At 42.1% G+C, this 19,520-nt stretch overlaps 1 protein-coding gene across 1 annotated transcript in view; it reads left to right on the top strand.

The window, feature by feature from the left end:
• vstm4a (V-set and transmembrane domain containing 4a) overlaps positions 1-19,520 on the top strand; it is a 57,407-nt gene that overhangs the window by 21,712 nt on the left and 16,175 nt on the right. The window contains exons 4-7 of the mRNA XM_048563754.2: positions 5,300-5,368; positions 9,932-10,039; positions 10,167-10,200; positions 11,938-12,044. Of these exons, the coding sequence (XP_048419711.1) occupies positions 5,300-5,368; positions 9,932-10,039; positions 10,167-10,200; positions 11,938-12,044 (318 nt within the window). The remainder of the gene's footprint in view (positions 1-5,299; positions 5,369-9,931; positions 10,040-10,166; positions 10,201-11,937; positions 12,045-19,520) is intronic.

Genomic DNA, 19,520 nt, shown 5'->3' with positions numbered 1-19,520 from the left:
TCTTTTGAACTGTGTTAGTTTATGTTTTCAATTTGGAGACAATACCTATGCTTCAAAACATACCTGAAGATTTTTGGGATATCATGAGGTCATGGAAGTTGCTATATAAATGCAACTTTCTTCTTTTCAATTCCGCATAGCTTTAGATTTGTAAAATAACTACTTTTGCAGACTTTCCAAATATTGCCCTTCTCTGTTCCATAGAATCAACATTGATGAAAAGATTTCTTCCCATACTTTAGCTTTGATTGGTCACATAGTAAGTTTATAATTTCGTTGTTTCTTCATCTTATTAATGCCCAAATGGTTTTCATTTCATTGCTGGTCAGCAATGCACTTGGTTCTGCTATCATGTTTGTCTCAGGTCAGCTTACGATCCCTCAACAGCATTACTTTCACCAAGTGATTGGGGCAGCATGGTGGCTCAGTGCTTAGCACAGTTGCCTCACAGCACTAGGGACCTGGGTTTGATTCCACCCTCGGGCAACTGTCTGTGTGGAGTTTGCACATTCTCCCTGTGCCTGCATGAATTTCCTCTGGGTGTTCCCATTTCCTCCCACAGTCCAAAGATGTGCAGGTTAGGTGGATTGGCCATGAGAAATGCAGGATTACAGGGACAGGGTAAAGGAATAGGTCTGGCTGGTATGCTCCTTGGAGGGCCAGTGTCGACTTGATAGGCCGAATGGCCTGCTTCCACACGGTAGGGGCCCTGATTTCTATTCTGGCCTTTTTAAAGTTATGGTTTACATGAGTGGTTGATTCACCCACTTACTCTGGCTCTGTGGGCCCTTTTTAAGGTGTAAGTTCAGAGTTCAGTTTCATAGCTGTGAACGTTATGACATCCTCCCTGTATCTAAAGAGCAGACAAAGGGAAAATCTCACTACAGACTAGATTAAACAGTAGTGAATCCCAGCAAGTACAATTCTTCAGTGACACAGACAGTAATGCTGGGGTCATGACGGTAGCTTACCCAGTCATGTGCTGTTGAGCACAAAATGGAGATTTATTGACCAAAAGCCCCTGTTATCCTTTGACCTCTTTGGCGTGCAAGTCTGTGCTGTTCTCCATTGGACCAGAAAACAAGCAGAAGATGTAATCAATGGGTTGAAAGCTGGAATCCTTTGTGGCAATTCCCAGTGGAAAAGGTTGCTGAGGGAGAGTAGCTTTCAGAGCAAGTCCACTTAAACCATAAAATGTGCAGTGTTGGCCACTGAAAGAAACAAAACCATTTACACATTAGGGTAAGTGAGCAAGAACTAAATAATTAATTTGACATGTTACCCATCAATGATAAAGAAGAGGATGAAATCTCCTTTTGGTGATTTGAGTTCCATATGGTATTCATGCAGATTTATTTTTGAAAAGTATGCAAAGTGCTTACTTTGCAAGATCTGAACATGCAAGTTTATGAATGATCAGCAGGAGTATGCCATTCAGCTCCATGCCCCACACCCAAACAGCCTTCTCTGCCATTCAGTAAGAATCTGGTTGATCAATTGCAGCCTCAAATCCACATTCTTATCTACCCGAGAACCTTTCAACCCTTGAGGAAATGCCTTTTGGAAATCTAAGTACCGTTCCCTTTTTATACACAGCACGTGTTATTTTCTCCAAGAGTTCCAATAGATTAGGTAAAATTTCATAAAACCGTGATGGCTCTTGCTGATTACCTTGAAATGATCCAAGTACATCATTATAGGTTTAACATCTTGCCTCTTACAGATGTTAAGTTACTGGTTCGTAGTTTCCTGCTTTCTGTCTCTCTCCCTTTATTGAGTACTTTTTCTTCTTTATATAATGGGACCATCCTGAATAAAGAGTTTTGGAAAGTTAATGCACCAACTAGCTCGCTTCTTCTTTTAAGACTCTGGGGTGAAGTCCATCAGGACTTGTCAGCCCACAGCTGCAACAATTTTTTCAGTACAACTTCTCTAGTAATTGTTATTTCACAGACTTTATCCCTCTGTTCTGTTTCCTCAGTCATCATGTTTATCAAATGCACAATACCTGTTCAAATCATCTGCCATTGTCTTAATTTTCATCATTAATTCTGAAAACAAAATGCTGGAAATCATAATGGGTCAAGTAACATCTACGGAGAGAGATCAAGCTAATATTTCAAGTCTAAATGATGTAATCTGAATAGATATGATGTAGGTGAAGGAATTTGCGAGAATGGGACAGAATCCCTGCAGGATGTGGGGTGTTCAGATGATGCCACCTTCCAAAGCCGTGCTTCTTTCTTCCAAAACAGTGGTTTCCCACCCATTGAGGATGACAGGGTCCTCAACAGCATCTGACCCATCACTTGTGTGGGTTTCCTCCGGGTGCTCTGGTTTCCTCCCGCAGTCCAAAGATGTGAAGGTTAGGTGGATTGGCCATGCTAAATTGCCCATAGGGATGTGTAGATAAGGTGGGTTATAGGGGGATGGGTCTGGGTGGGATGCTCTGAGGTTCGGTGTGGACTTGTTGGACCAAAGGGCCTGTTTCCACACAGTAGGGATTCTATGATTCTGCACTTCTGTCCTTGCCCCTTCCCATCACTCACAACTGCATAATCGGGCCCCTCTTGTCCTAATTTTTTTGTACTAATAATAGCCTCCACATTCATTCTGCACCATTTCAGACAACTCCAGCAGAATGCCACCACCAAACACATCTTCCTCTTACTCCTGTAGTCTGCATTTTTCTGGGATCATTCCTTCAGGGATACTCTAAGCCATTCATCGACCACCAACACTAGGACCCTTCCCACGGCACCTTCCCATGTAACCACAGAAGGGGCAACACCTGCCCCTTTTCTTCTCCTCCCTCGTCACGATCCAAGGCCCTAAACAGTCTTTCCATGGTGAAGCAGCATTTCTCCTGTACCTCCTGCAATCTTGTGTATCGTATTCGGTGCACCCAATGTGGCCTACTCTATATTGGAGAAACCAAACGCAGACTGGGGGACCACTTTGCAGAATAACTCCGGTCTATGTGCAAGCAGGAGCCTATCATTTTAAGATGTCCACATGTCCATCCGTGGCATATGCTGTTATGCTCCGGTGAATCATACTGCAAACTGGAAGAACAAAATCTCATAGGTACTTTACAACATTCTGGACTTAATATTGAGTTTACCACCTTCCAAATTGTGAACCCACTCCCATTGCTTTCCTGTCTTTCAGCGTTACTTATTACATTCTCTGTCACCATGTCCTCTCCATCTGCACCCCCCCCCCCCTCACAAATCTCAGTGGGACAGTTTGTTCTTTCCAGCCTGGCAATTAGACACAACATTGTTTTGCCATTCTCACATTCTGATTCATTAATCTCAGCTATCAACGTTCTTTCACCCTCAACATTCCACACCCCCTCCCCTCCACCACTATTGCATAAACCTTCCCCCTCCAAACAACTCTTCAGAGCTGAAGAGTTATCTAGAATCAAAATGTTAGCTTGCTTTCTCTCCAGGAATGTTGCCTGACCCACTGTGATCTCCAGCAATTTTTACTTTCTTTACAGATTCCAGCATCTGCAATAATTTGCCCTTCCCTTATTCTCCAGTCCCACTTTCTATAGGGCCAATACTCAATTTATTGTTAGCTATTTTCTATTTTAAATATTGATAGAAAGTCGCTAAACTATCTGCTCCTATTTTTCTGGTGAACTTTTTCTTGTATTCCAATTTTTCTCTTTTTATATTTTTTTGTTCATATTATTTACTGCTTTTTTATGTTCTTTCCTGTCTTCTGACCTACTGCCTGTCTTTGCACAATTGTGTGCTTTTTCCTTAAGTTTGGTGCTATCTTTAGCATTTCTAGTTAACTGTGGATGGTGGGTCTGTCCCTTTGGAATTTTTCTTGCTCGTTAGAATGTGTCTATTCTGTATGTTCTGAAATATCTCCTAATGCATTTCTATTGACCTATGGTTTAGCTAATTTGCCAGTTCACTTCAGCCAGCTGTGCTTCCCAGCTCTCTCAAATGTGATTATTTGAATTTAAATTGTACAAAAGTCCCACTTGTCTCCCTCAAATGGAATGTAAAATTCAGTTCTATTGCAGTTGCTGCTGTCTAGTGGTGCCTTCGTTGAGGAAATTCCCCAATCCTATCTCATTGCACAATACCAGGTCAACACCAGAACTGTTTTGCTGAAGTATCTTAGAATTATAGAAACCCCATCATGTGAAAGCTGACCATTCAGCCCATTGACTCCACACTGACCCTCCAAAGAGCATCTCACCAAGACCCACCTTCCCACCTTATCCATAAAACCCTACACTTTCTATGGCTAATCCAACTAGCCTTCATATCCTTGGACATTGGACAATTTAGCATGGCCAATCCACCTAAGTGGCACAGCTTTGGACAGTGGATGGAAACCAGAGCACCTGGAGGAAACCCACATCTTTACATTGACTGTTTAATTCCTTTTGATGTTGCAGAGGGAGAACTTGCTTCTGTGAATTTTGTGTCCAGGTTCTAGTTTCAAAATTCAATTTGTCCAAGTTGGGCCCTGCCCAGGAAACTGGCAATGCCCCCAGCTCTAAGAGACAAGAATCAGACAATTGTGCTGGCTTGGGAAGTTTGTGTTTCTTTTCTTATGTGCACACGCATGAGTTGGCATCAGTTTTAGTGAAATCTAGCCAATGCATTTTAAGCACAAATTCCAAAATTTAGTGAAAACAAAAAATGGTGTCTCAACTTACTCTGACAAATAATAGTTACCTAAACATCACGGGGTGACCAATCTTCTGAAATTCTCCTAGAGTCTACAGAAATGAGATATTAATTGCCCAAACAATACCAAGAGAGAGGGGAGAAAATTCAGAGACTGGGTAATGGTATTTTGAAGAGCAGGATATGAGGAGATATTCGGGAATCTATCCAGCCAGCTACAGTTGGAAATCTGAGAACAGCATCTGGCAAACTGTTCTGGAACCTTCTATCACTGGCCTTTCAATTATTAATAAGTTATGCGGCGTTAGCCTTTTTGCATGAAACTGAAAATTTCAGGAGGAAATGGTTATCATTAGCATCACTACAGCTCCAGGTTACTGTGGGTATGTCCTGTGATCTTGCAAACAGTTCAGCTCAATGAAAGATCAATAAAACCTCATAGCGAAACCTTGATATGCAGTGACCGACTGATATTTGGTGACAATCTATGCAGGAGGCTCTCCTTAAAATAGAGAAAAATCTCTTCAGCTAAATAATGGTGATACATAGGATCTAACACCTGAAACTGCGTATTAAGGATTGACATAAAGCTTCAAGAACCGTCACAAATAAGTAACATTATTAATCGCTTGCAGATCCACTTCTGGAAACGTCCACTGTATTGATTTCCAAGAATCCTAAGGAAGTACGGACAATATTTGGAGGTAAAGTGTTTTTGCTGTGCCAAATTAATTCTGAGCTCTGGAGCAGGGAAAACAATCATGCATGATATTGTTCTCGTAAGGTTATATTTGGCACTTGAGTTTTAAGTACCAATCAAAGTCTTCAGTCTGAAGAGCAAGATTTAAGAGCGTAGCAGAATATTTTTTCTTTTGTAGATGGAAGTATTAATGTTGCAAACTACTCTGTGGCATGCACAGGGTGGAAATGCAAATAGTGTGTGTAGTTTTGGTTTCATTTCTTTAAGGAAGGATGTAAATGTATTGGAGAAAGTTCAAAGGAGGTTTTCCAGACTGATAACAGGAGTAAGCGTGTTGTTTGATGAAGGAAAAATTGAACAGGCTTGACTTGTTTCCATTAGGGCTTAGAGTGAGGGATGACTTCATTGAAGGTTATAAGATTGTGAACAGTCTTGCCAAGGTGGGCATGGAAAGGATCTTTCCTCTTTTGGGCAGTCTTGACCTAGGGCACATTAGGAGGTGCCCTTTCGAGGGTAGGGATGAGGAGAAACTTTTCTGACATTTGAATCACTTTGAAACTCTCTCATGGCAGTGGGACGTGGACTCATTGAGTATTTTTAAGGCAGAGTGTTATGGACCAGACCAAACTACCTCAAAATATATGAAGAAAATAGCCTAGATCCTAACCTTGTCTTATTTTAATCGCAAGTGCCAGCTGTTGTGATCCGGCTGCAATTCAACTGGTGAAACTATCAATCTTGAAGCAAACACATTTTATTCATACACTACAGTTAAAATACAACAAAAGAAAGAATTTACTTAACTCTATTCTGTTAAGTTTTCTGATAATAGATTATTTAACTACTAACTAACTATTCCAATGTAGTGGCATCCCATAAATGCACACTTGGCAAAGGCAAATTCAGTAAAATAGATTGTCTCACATGCAGTTCTCCAGTCCAGGAGGACAGAACATTAAGAGAAAATTCAGAGTAGCAGGGAGTGATGGATTGTAGCTTCCAAACCCAGCTTCAAGATACCAGCAACTGCTGCTGGAAAACTAAAAATAAAAATCTTGGTTCTAGGGGAACTTGACACCACCCATTAAGGCTGCTTCTATTGTTCCAACTTTAAAACAAAAACTTCAGGCCTCACCAGCTATTTACTCTGTTGGCTCTGGAGTAGACCAGCCACAGTTTTATTGAATAGTGCAGCACATTCAAAGAGCTGAAAGACCTTTGTCTGCTGTTACATTACATGCAACATTTGATACCAAAGCAGTTATAGTCAGTTGCGGGAGATGAGTAAAGAGCTATTGAAAGTGTTGAGGCTTTGAACGAAGAGAGGAGGTGTATAAGTATAGCAGAAGATATCCTCCCTGTGAGACTAAAACAACTAAACTGGACTCTGTCTGAGAAATGAATATAGGGAGCAGCTGATGCAAAAGAGGTCTGAGATGGAAGAGAGGAGTTAATGTAATGTAGGTAAAGCAGAGATCATAACTGATAAAATCATGGAGCGGCAAGTGAATGAGAGATGAAACTTTTTTTGCATTTAGTGCCTTGGACAGACAGCTAGGCTGGTAAGTTCAAGACAGCAGGATATGACAAGAAAGGATCGGTAGACAGCTTAGTTTGGACAACTTGGATTTATGAAGGGTGGAGCATTCAACTCGCATATTAAAACTCATTTTAATCCATGTTTCACAGGGATAATTGACACAGGGAGGGGTGTAGAAAACATGTGAATTTGACACAAGGCTGAAGGAAATAGTCAATTAGCCAAATATTTAAGCACCTTTTAAAAACAAAAAAAACTTCCTTCTTCCCTGATGTAGCTATTTAAGTTTACATCCGGCTCAGGTTCGGTGATCTTATTCAATCAATGCATCTTGATGCAAGTTCCCTCAAACATTTAGAAAACCATTACATTTTTGGCCTGCTTTATCTACAGTGTCGATGTCAGCTGTGACTCAGGCTATGATGCTCTCATTGCTTAGTCAGATAATAATCCCTGCCAGAGAGTTAAAAATCCTAACCTAGTCTGAGAAATTCATGCAACTGAGTGTGTGCTGAACAGTCTGAATATACAAACCAGGAGTACACCATTCAGTCCTTTTTTGATCTCGCTTTATCATTCATTTAAGGTACAAGGTCATGAGATTGTAACCTCAAATCCACATTCCAACTATCCGGACTAACCTTTCAGCCCCTTTCTTACAAAGAATCTATCAACCTATGCCTTAAAAATAGTTGAGGACTCTGCTTTCACCACATTCTCTTTCACCACATTGTCTGAGAATTCCTAGGACACTCAACCCTGCAAAAATTTCTGTTGATCTCTCTTTTACATGGGTGACCCCCTAGTTCTAGATCCTCCCAAGGGAGGAAAAATCCTCTTCACATCTACCCTCTTAAGACATTTATGCTTCAATCAAGTCATTTACTCTTCTTTAAACCCAGTATGTAGAAGCTGGCCTATCCAAACTTTCTTCAAGACAATCCAGGTGCTAGACGAGTAAACCGTCCCTGAACTCCATCCAACACACTTGCATCTTTTCTATAAATAAGGAAGACAATACTGTACACAGTACCCCAGATGTGGTTTCATGGTGCTCTCTAATGTTTTAACGAAGATCTGTAGCTCATGTTGTTGGAGTTGAAGTCTGGTTCGCCGAGCTGACTGATTTTCACGCAAATGTTTCATCTCCCTCCTGAGTGACATCTTCAGTGCTGTCTCGCCTCCATTGAAGCGCTGATGGTCGGTCCTGCCCTGAATTTATATATGTGATACACAAAATACCATGCAGCAACTGTGGGAAAGGCAAGCAGGAAACTCACCACCAGGATACAAAAACATCAACACACAGCAAAACAGCATGACTGACTCTCCCTTCTATCAATACACTCCAACATAGGAGGCCAACGCTTTAACTGGGACAAAGTTACAGTACTAGGACAAGCAAAACAAAGACAAGCATGAGAATTCCTGGAAGCCCGGTTTTCAACCACCAGTGCGATAAACAAACATGTTGAAATAGATCCCATCTTCACATCGTTACAGTACAAAACTGGAAACAAGACTGCCCACCATGACAAACCAGACAGTGCAGCGCTCCCTCAGCACTGACTCTCCGACCATGTAAACTCAGAACTGGACAGAACAACAGCGCTTCATTGGAGGCCAGACAACACTGAAAATGTCACCTAGAAAGGAGACAAAACAATTGCATGAAAACCAGTCAGCTCGCAAACCAACCAACAACTCCAAGAGTCCTGTCTAAAACTGAAGCATGACTTCCTACTTTTGTATTTAATACTCCTTGCAATAAATGAGAGCATTATATTCGCTCTTCTAATTACTTGCTGTACCTGCATACCACCCTTTTGTTAATCCATGCACAAAGACAACAGATCCCTCTGCCTTTCAGAGCTCTACCATCTCTCATTATTGAAATAATATGCTACTTTTTATTTCTCCCGTCAAAGTGGACAACTTTACGTTTTTGTTTCACTCACTCAAGCTATTAGATACTTTTTATAACCCCTTGGTGTCCTCTTCCACACCTCCTGTCCCTTTCTCCAAGCCATTTGTATAAATTGTAAACAGTTGAGGTCCCAGATCTCTTTGGCACACTACTCATTATAGCTTGTCCACCTGAAGAAGACCTATTTACACCTATGCTGTGCTTCCTGTTAGTCAGCCAGTCTTCTGCCCAGGCCAATGAACTACAGCCAACGCCAAGAGTTCCTGCTTTCCACCATAACCTCTGAAGCAGCACCTTTTCATAAGCCGTCTTGAAATTTAATTGCAGTAAATCCCCTGGTTCCCCTTTATTCACAGCATAATAAAGGATCCTGAAAGACCTGCAATAGACTGGTCAAATATGATTTTCCTTTCACAAAACCATGTTGACTCTATCTGATGACCTTGAACTGAAAGTGCAAGCTTTTGGATGAAATGTTAAACTGACAATTTGTAAATTTGTTTGAGGTAAAATCAATTGTTGCTTTAATTTTGAAGAATAATGCAGTTCTCTTGTTTGTTCTTGCAAGTATTTATAGCCCCAATCAACATCACTAAAGACAGATTAATTAATTGCTGTATTTGGGAGTTTGCTGTAAAATCTCTTGCATTGCTACCGTGACTACACTTGAAAAATATTGGATTGGCTATAAGGTGCTTTGACACATTTAGAGAACTTGAATTTGTATAGTACCTTTTTTATATACAATCAGCCAAAGCAGTTGTAACAATTATACTCTATTATTAATTCAAGTTATAACGAAGTATTGCTTAATTTCATAGACTAAAGAAGACCATTCCTTTTTCTGTGAAACGGAATATAAATAGGAAGGGTCTGGAGGGATATGGGCCAAATGCTGGCAAGTGGAACTAGATGAATTTAAGATATCTGCTCGGCATGGACAGGTTGAACGAATTGGGTCTGTTTCTGTGCTGTACATCACTATGACTCTCTGAATATATTTTTGCCAGCAGAAAGATTACTTGCTAAGACATTAATTGACCATCATATTTTATGTTGTAGGAATCCTGCATCTGTTAATGTTTGTGTCTTGTTTTCAGATCTGTATCTTTATGTTACATTGGTGTGCTCCCTGGGGATTATATCGATGATGCTTTTCGCAGCCATTATCATTTGCCAGACTTTGAAGAGCAGGAAGAAAACAAGAGGTGACTGTGATAATCCAGAATATAAAGTTGATACATTTATACGTCTCCCTTTTATCAGACAACATCTTATTTATCCAGTTTTGTTTTGTGGGCTCAGAACTTAATTGTTTTTGTGTTTCTTTTACAGGGAGAAAATATTTGACCAAGTGTCCCAATAGCAGGTATTGCCTCTTAGTAAATCTGTTGTGAATTTTGCCAATGTTTATGCTTGTTTATTCAGCAGCTCCTTTGCCAACTCCAAGCTCTACTTGGTCAGATGTATTGCTAGGAAAAGACTCTTCCTCTACCCTAACACCATTCACCACAGCCTTGGAAGTGCGCTGCCTACTGCCTACACACACATAAGTGTAACAGTTTGAATCTGACACAAAGCTGGGTGGCAGTGTGAAATGTGAGGAAGATGTTATGAGAATACAGGGTGGCTTGGACAAGCTAGGTGAGTGGACAGATGCATGGCAAATGCAGTTTAATGTGGATAAATGTGTGGTTATCCACTTTGGTGGCAAGAACAGGAAGGCAGATTACTATCTAAATGGAGCCAAGTGAGGTAAAGGGGAAGTTCAACGAGATCTGGGTGTTCTTGTACACCAGTCAATGAAAGCAAGCATGCAGGTACAGCAGGCAGTGAAGAAAGCTAATAGCATGCTGGCCTTCATAACAAGAGGAGTTGAATATAGGAGCAAAGAGGTCCTTCTGCAGCTGTACAGGGCCCTGGTGAGACCACACCTGGAGTATTGTGTGCAGTTTTGGTCTCCAAATTTGAGGAACAACATTCTCGCTATTGAGGGAGTGCAGCGTAGGTTCACAAGGTCAATTCCCAGAATGGCGGGGCTATCATATGTTGAAAGACTGGAGCGACTGGGCTTGTATACACTTGCGTTTAGAAGGATGAGAGGGGATCTGATTGAGACGCATAAGATTATTAAGGGTTTGAACACTCTGGAGGCAGGAGGCATGTTTCTGCTGATGGATGAGTCCAGAACCAGAGGACACAGTTTAAAAATAAGGGGTATGCCATTTAGAACAGAGTTGAGGAAAAACTTCGTCACCCAGAGAGTGGTAGATATATGGAATGCACTGCCCCAGAAGGCTGTGGAGGCCAAGTCTCTGGGTACTTTCAAGAAAGAGATGGATAGAGCTCTTAAAGATAGTGGAATCAAGGTTATGGGGATAAAGCAGGAACAGGATACTGATTGTGGATGATCAGCCATGATCATAATGAATGGTGGTGCTGGCTCGAAGGGCTGAATGGCCTACTCCAGCACCGATTGTCTATTGTCTTTTGTCTATTGTCTATTGAATCTCTCACCTATGGCATTTGTTTGTGTAAGTGAAAGCTCTGCACACTCAGGAATTATGGGCTGCTGAGCATTAAGAGCTGGGCTGTTTGCTTCAGGCCCTTGAAGATTAATCTCGTTCATCAATCTGCATTTGAATCCATCTTGCAGTTTTGAAACAGCCTTTGCTTTCTTGAGGACCTTTGGAACTCTGTTCCAGAAAAAAATAGCAGAAGCAGTGTCCTTTTGAACACTTTTAAGGATTGCTGTTGAGCATAGGGGTGAAAGGTACTCGGGATGGTTGGGAAAGTGGATTTGAGTTCACAATTGTAACAGCTGCGATCTTATTGAACAGCAGAGCAGGTTCAAGAGGCTCAATGGCCTACTCCTGTTTCTAGTCAAAAGTAACAAGCTCTGGCCCCTACAGCGATGCTCACACGCCCACGAAACAATTAAAAGACAATGTGAAGCACAGAGGGAGTAGGTAAGAACTGCACTTCGCCAAAGCTGTCACTTCCTTTTGTCTGAGTTTTAACTAGCAGCTGGTTACCTCTTCATGTGGAGATCAGATAGTGAGTACTAACCACGTGGAATTTGAAATAACAGTTTTGTGTTTTACAGCTCAGGAGAAACGGTGATGAGTACAGGCAGCACGTCCCTCCTACAACCCAAATCAGAAAAGAAAAAGGGCATAGTACAAGACCCACCACCTCCAATTCCAGTTAAAAGTAGGTTTGTCTCAACTGATCATACTTTGTGCAATTTAATTTGAAACAATATTGATATAGTCTAACTGTCATTTCTACTCATGTTCTCTGTGACACTCTTGAGCAAATTATTTACTGAGTTTCTCTGGCAATAGCAAACTGCATTTATATAGATCCTTTAATGAAGAATAATGTTATGGTGCTCTATATAACAATTGTGATTTTGCTTTAGAAGTATTCCAATGGCTGAGAGATCATTTGAGATATATGTAAAATGGGAAACATGTGAAAACAATTTCTCTTTCTCTTCCCCTAAACCACCTGGGATGCCACGGTGGCTCAGTGGTTAGCACTGCTGCCTCACAACGCCAGGGACCAAGGTTCAATTCCAGCCTCGGGCGACTGTCTGTGTGGAGTTTGCATATTCTCCCTCTGGGTTTCCTCTGGGTGCTCCGGTTTCCTCCCACAGGCCAAAGATATGCGGGTTAGGGTGGATTGGCCATGCTAAATTGCCCCACAGTGTCCAGGGATGTACAGGTTAAGAGCAAGATTACAGGGATGGGGTGGGGTGTGGGTCTAGGTGGGATGCTCTTCGGTGGGTAGGCGGGGACTCAATGGGCCAAATGGCCTGCTTTCACATTGTATTCACCTACATAGGTCCCATCACCAATCTTGATTTTAGTCATTGTAGCAGAAAGGATGTGCTGATTTCCCTCTGGTAACTTTGTAGTAACATTGGCTGGGTCCTCCCCGTTGTACAGACCTCAGGTGAGAACAAACCTTGACTGGGGTGAATAGAAACAAAATACTGCGGGTGCTGGAGAAAACAGAACAATTAAAAAAAAATTGCTGGAGAAACCCAGCAAGTCTGGCCACATCTATGGAGAGAGAAAGAGTTGAGTCTAATTACAGGTCGGCACAACATCATGGGCCGAAGGGCCTGTACTGTTCTATGTTCTACCATTCTTTGGAAATGACGACTGAGTAAAGGCAGCATGTTGCTCCCACAACCTAAAAGAGAACAGGAATAATGGGAACTGCAGATGCTGGAGAATCCAAGATAACAAAGTGTGGGGCTGGATGAACACAGCAGGCCAAGCAGCACCTTAGGAGCACAAAAGCTGATGTATCGGGCCTAAGGGTCTAGGCTTGAAATGTCAGATTTTGTCCTCCTAAGATGCTGCTTGGCCTACTCTGTTCATCCAGCCCCACACTTTGTATCTAAAAGAGAACAGGAACAGTTTGCAGTGAATGGACTTCAATGACGCTCCTTCTTGTTGAACATTTCCAGATTCTCACTGAAACATTGACTATTTGGCTGAGATATTAGAATGTTACCAGCAATTTGGCCATAGTGCTGAGAGATAATTGTCAGCAAATATAGAGGTAGCACTGAGTGCATTTGAGACAGGCTAGCCAAGCGAGGAGTCTAGCTAATAAAGTGTGGAGCTGGATGAACACAGCAGGCCAAGCAGCATCTCAGGAGCACAAAAGCTGATGTTTTGGGCCTAGACCCTTCATCAGAGAGGGGGATGGGGTGAGGGTTCTGGAATAAATAGGGAGAGAGGGGGAGGCGGACCGAAGATGGAGAGAAAAGAAGATAGGTGGAGAGAGTATAGGTGGGGAGGTAGGGAGGGGATAGGTCAGTCCAGGGAAGATGGACAGGTCAAGGAGGTGGGATGAGGTTGGTAGGTAGGAGATGGAGGTGCAGCTTGGGGTGAGAGGAAGGGATGGGTGAGAGGAAGAACAGGTTAGGGAGGCAGAGACAGGTTGGACTGGTTTTGGGATGCGGTGGATGGAGGGGAAGAGCTGGGCTGGTTGTGTGGTGCAGTGGGGGGAGGGGACGAACTGGGCTGGTTTTGGGATGCGGTGGGGGAAGGGGAGATTTTGAAGCTGGTGAAGTCCACATTGATACCATTGGGCTGCAGGGATCCCAAGCGGAATATGAGTTGCTGTTCCTGCAACCTTCGGGTGGCATCATTGTGGCACTGCAGGAGGCCCATGATGGACATGTCATCTGAGGAATGTGAGGGGGAGTGGAAATGGTTTGCGACTGGGAGGTGCAGTTGTTTATTGCGAACCGAGCGGAGGTGTGCTGCAAAGCAGTCCCCAAGCCTCCGCTTGGTTTCCCCAATGTAGTGGAAGCCACACCAGGTACAATGGATACAGTATACCACATTGGCAGAATTGCAGGTGAACCTCTGCTTAATGTGGAAAGTCATCTTGGGGCCTGGAATAGGGGTGAGGGAGGAGGTGTGGGGGCAAGTGTAGCACTTCCTGCGGTTGCAGGGGAAGGTGCCGGGTGTGGTGGGATTGGAGGGCAGAGTGGAGCGAACAAGGGAGTCAGGGGTGGGGATGGAAAAATGTCTTGGGTGGTGGGGTCGGATTGTAGATGGCGGAAGTGTCGAAGGATGATGCGTTGTATCCGGAGGTTGGTGGGGTGGTGTGTGAGAACAAGGGGGATCCTCTTTGGGCGGTTGTGGCATGGGCGGAGTGTGAGGGATGTGTTGCGGGAGATGCGGTCAAGGGCGTTCTCGACCACTGTGGGGGGGAACGTTGCGGTCCTTGAAGAACTTGGACATCTGGGATATGCGGGAGTGGAATGCCTCATTGTGGGAGCAGATGCGGTGGAGGCGGAGGAATTGGGAATAGGGGATGGAATTTTTGCAGGAGGGTGGGTGGGAGGAGGTGTATTCTAGGTAGCTGTGGGAGTCGGTGGGCTTGAAATGGACATCAGTTACAAGCTGGTTGCCTGAGATGGAGACTGAGAGGTCCAGGAAGGTGAGAGATGTGCTGGAGATGGCCCAAGTGAACTGAAGGTTGGGGTGGAAGGTGTTGGTGAAGTGGATGAACTGTTCAAGCTCCTCTGGGGAGCAAGAGGTGGCGCCGATACAGTCATCAATTGTAATGGAGGAAGAGGTGGGGTTTGGGGCCTGTGTAGGTGCGGAAGAGGGACTGTTCCACGTAACCTACAAAGAGGCAGGCATAGCTGGGGCCCATGCGGGCGCCCATGGCAACCCCCTTTGTCTGTAGGAAGTGGGAGGAATCGAAAGAGAAGTTGTTGAGGGTAAGGAGTCTAGCTCATTCGTTTCGGGAACAATGGCATTTTTCTGTCGATTTCACTGAAGCAGTTTACAGGGTACTTGAAAATTTTTGAATATTTTTGAGATGGTGACAATTTTGTCACTTTCAGAAGCATTTAACAGTATCAAAAATATGTTTTCCCGTGCTGACTAGTTGAATGGTTTTGTGACAAAGCTGTCACTTCAAAAAGTTATTTTGAACTTTTGTTTTTAAAGAGAGATTGTAAGGCAGAGGTGATGATGCTGTCTCAAGAAAGTAAGTAATTTGTGAGGCCTTGAGTTTTTTTTTTCAAAAGTTGGAGCAATGGAAGCAGTCTGGATGTGGCCAGCTGTCTCAAACCAGGCTTTCTAGTTTTTGTTTTTTGGTTTTTAGGTTTAGTTTTAAGCATAAACCGTTGAGGCCTCAAAAGAGTTGGAGCTTCAGTGAATGTCTCCTCATTGCTACTTTGTCTGAAGTGTTTTCCTCTTGGATTTGGGAACTGCCTGTGAGCATCTATGTCTAGATTTGTTTTTTTGCCTACGGACATGTTTATGGGATGTTACTAATATGGGTACAGTTGATTAGCAATAAGTTCTGTTTCTATTATTTGGTTAGGTTTTCCAATAGTTAGGTTATTGTAAATTCTTTATTTTGTTTGTATTTTATTTGCATTGTATGAATAATTTTGTGTTTTGTTCGATTTCAAGTAATTTGACCAGTCACATTGCATCTGGAGCACAGCACTTCACATCTACCTTTTAAAATAAGTAAAAGTTCGGGGGCGAGGCTACCTTCTTAAATATATATTGAGGTGGTCTGGTCAGGTATATAACAGTTTGCTCAGTTAATCGTATCATAACTCTTCCATAGTATTGCAGAAGCCTGATGTTTGGAGGTGGAAGATTATATTCAAATAATGATAAAACCCTCATGTTTGCCATGTGCCTGGCTTTTTCTGTTGAATTATTTGTGGGACACTTCAGAAGATATTTATCTGTTGTTTGGAAAGTTATTGTGGGTCTCATTTCTGAATTAGAGATCCGTACCAGCAAAACTGCTAATTTTAAATGGACTGTACCATTGCGATGTGTAATACAGGGTTTTACAGACAACAATGGATGTTTGTAACCTAAATGAAAATGACCATGACAATCTTCTTATTCTGCTTATTTTTGCTTTAACTCAGTTTTATCTCTTTTTGTTTCATGTTCTACCCTTGCTTGCTGGGCTGGAATTTCACACTGATTTGCAACTTCAGCCCATTACTTGAGTTGCTTCTGTGTCTACTCTCCAAAGCCTTTCCCTTCACCAAATAAAGAGAGATCTGAGGACACAATGACCCTGTATTTTTTGCAGTTTCACGTGACTGTTCAAATCCAGTCCAATGCAGCAATTCGGTCATGCCTTACAGGTTTCTTACATTTTTTTCCCTCTTCCATTGCTTTGGAACAGAACACTGACTGTCTTGTCAGTCTGAATGCAAGAGAAGAGCAGAAACCCTTTTATAATTACACGGATGATACTCTTTGTGCAACTGATATCTGATGTTGGCTAAATGAATGAATGAACCCTGCTTTCTTCCCTCCTGACCTTGTGTCGTCAATTGTTTCTCAAAGAACTGTACAGTTTGAGCTGTCTGTTCCTAGTCTGCCAATTAAGCTGTATTCTGGGAAAAGAGATGTAAGCGCTGCCCTTTCCGGCATTCCAGCTATTCCCGCTTACACAGTTAACAGTAATAAAGGCCTACTTAGGATATCAATCAACTCAAATACATAAAGGCCATTTGACTGCTGAAGAATTGATTGATGGAGACTGCTTGTAATTGCTGGCAGATGCCTAACCCTCCCTGTGACACTGCTATTAATGAATTAGTGGAAATCTAATTAATGGACCAAGCTGATGGCCAGCATTTTATTTACTTACCTTACGTGATTTGCATTGCTCACAATCATTTTAGTCTTTTACTACCATAAAGAATTAGCCTGTCTGCAAACAGACAACCAGAAATGTCCCATGTTGTTCTTATTATACTAGCTTAGTTTCTATAGCATGGACAAGATGTATATCAGACATATGCATCCATCTGTAAATGCAAGATGCTGTTGAAGCCCATTTATAATTCCCAAACAGCTGATCGGTAAATTAAAATCTGACAATGTATTGATGTCCCATGAGTCTTATTCTAGCTCCTGCTCTAAGACATTAGCGAGTGTAAAGATCTACAGAAACCACCACATTTTTTTTTAATGTTACAGCATAATCTTTGGAATTAATCAGAAGCTAACATGCTAATAGCCCAGTGCACTGGAAAGCAAATGTGACTGTATAAGTTGACTCATAGCTCTGTAATGCCAACAGTGCCAAAGGGACCACTGACCTTGCTGGGACTAGAGGCAGTGTCACTCCCAGGATGGAGAGGAGATTGAGTGTGGTTGGTTGTGTCAAGGATGGGAAGGGAAACACCATTTGGGAGGGAGGATGGTAGAGAGGGCAGGTCAAGGGTTGGACAGGGATGTTGGATAAAGGGAGCGTGTGCGGGAAAGGTGATACTGCGATTGTGAATTATGGAAGAACGCACCCCCCCCCACCTCCTTTATCAGCCGTGTGGCCAGCAGCAGAAATGGCTACAGGATTGGTTAAGAGCCTCAATCAAGCATGCTGGGAATTTTGTTCAAGCTAGCCTAAACTCTAACCTCCGTTGAAAATGCAGCCAGGATGTGATATGTCCTGCAGTTTCCTGTGCTGACCAAACAAAGGTAGTGTCATGGTGGATGGCTTGACAGATTGGCACCTTAATTATCTGGAATGTGGCTGTTTAACATTTTGGTATTGTTTGCTCATTAACACCATTGGCTGGAATCAAATGGTTTTGGTCAATTCATTGGCTGAGTGCTAGAGAAGTTTCTGGAAATAAGCACATTTACTGATAGAAGGTAACAGAATAAAGGATTTTTCAGGAGTGAGCCTTCGAGACCAGCATTCGAGAAACATGTGCTCTGAAGTGAGAGAATTGTGAGGCAAATCTACACAAGGTGAAAGATTAGCCACTTCACTCAAATCGGAATGGTATTTGTTTCAAGCCAAATTTATAATCCAGAGTTGGCTTAAATGTGGGTTAAGGCCAAATAACGGAAGATATAGTTAAATGTTGAAGTTAAATTAGACAAAGTAAATGGTGCAACGAATGTATGCTTGATATTGAGTATTATGCTTGGAGCTAAAATAAAGAAGTGTTTGTTTAAGTAAATTCTGAGTCAACTCCATGTCTTTTGTCTGTCACACAAGGAAAGGACACTTGAGTAAAAGGTTTGAGAACTCTTGGGAAACAGGCAACAACTGATAATCTCTTTAAATAAACAGTTGGGTTGAAATGAAATGAGTTGATGATCCCTCACTTGTTCAGGAATGAGTTTGACAGGGTATTAGTAGGAGTACATGACTCCAAAATGGATGCCATTGGTAGAGGTCAACCTGATTGACTCCTTGGTCTATCTGTTCTGCATTCTTCCAGCAGCTTCACACAACAACACCTTTGCTAACGTGACATCACTCAATTTATGGTCATTTGTGTGAGAGTGAGTTAGTGTGGCTTAAAAGTCTGTAGTCTCAGTAGTACCCTGGCAGTGCTGGTGCACAATGAGTAAGTGGGCGTTTCATGTTTTTCCTTTGACTGATGATCAATTTAATTTTCTCATGTCCATGTAATTTTATCCAAGAAAATTTAGTCAATGTGCAATTCTAATTGGAATTCTTTAATGGAAGAGTGGGATAACGATGACGAATGCAGCGGCCTGGAATCCAAAAGTGAACCCAGTGATGAAATTCATCCAATCGTTCCAACCATCCCGATCCCTATTTGAGTGGTTTCCTCTGAATCCATTATTAAAGATTTTTGTGCTGAGCAGAATAATTATGATAAGTTCTTAACACATCCTATAAGTGATGGATTGCATTTCATGGATATTTTCTTTATCCTTCAGCAATGTAACATTTCTCAATTCACTGCAAAAAGTCTAAGGCTCGAAATCGGTTTGTCCTTGATCCTTTGTTATAAGGCATAAAGCAGAAACAGCTTTTACCAATTTATGCTATAACATACAGGTGAACTATTCCGATATGGAAAATAATTATAGAGATCTCTAATATGTATAGCACCCAAATGTTGACCCATGCAGCAAGTGCTTGCAGATCAGCATGAAACGTGGCTGCAGACTCTCAACCACTCACATGTTTCAAGCCTCACAATATGTACTAACTGCGAAACTTTTTTTCAGAGCTCAGACATTCCTTGATTAAGCTGAACCACAAGAGTATTGCCAGTATGTTTACTTAGTTAAACAATGCACTGTTTTGAGTGTGTACATAATAATGATGGCTTGTACATGCTAGTGTGAACTTCATGTACCATATGTTGAGAGCTTGGAGTTGTAATCT

The sequence above is a fragment of the Stegostoma tigrinum genome, chromosome 37, assembly GCF_030684315.1.
Source record: "Stegostoma tigrinum isolate sSteTig4 chromosome 37, sSteTig4.hap1, whole genome shotgun sequence".
NCBI lineage: Eukaryota > Metazoa > Chordata > Chondrichthyes > Orectolobiformes > Stegostomatidae > Stegostoma > Stegostoma tigrinum.
This window is presented reverse-complemented; position numbering and strand designations above follow the sequence as displayed.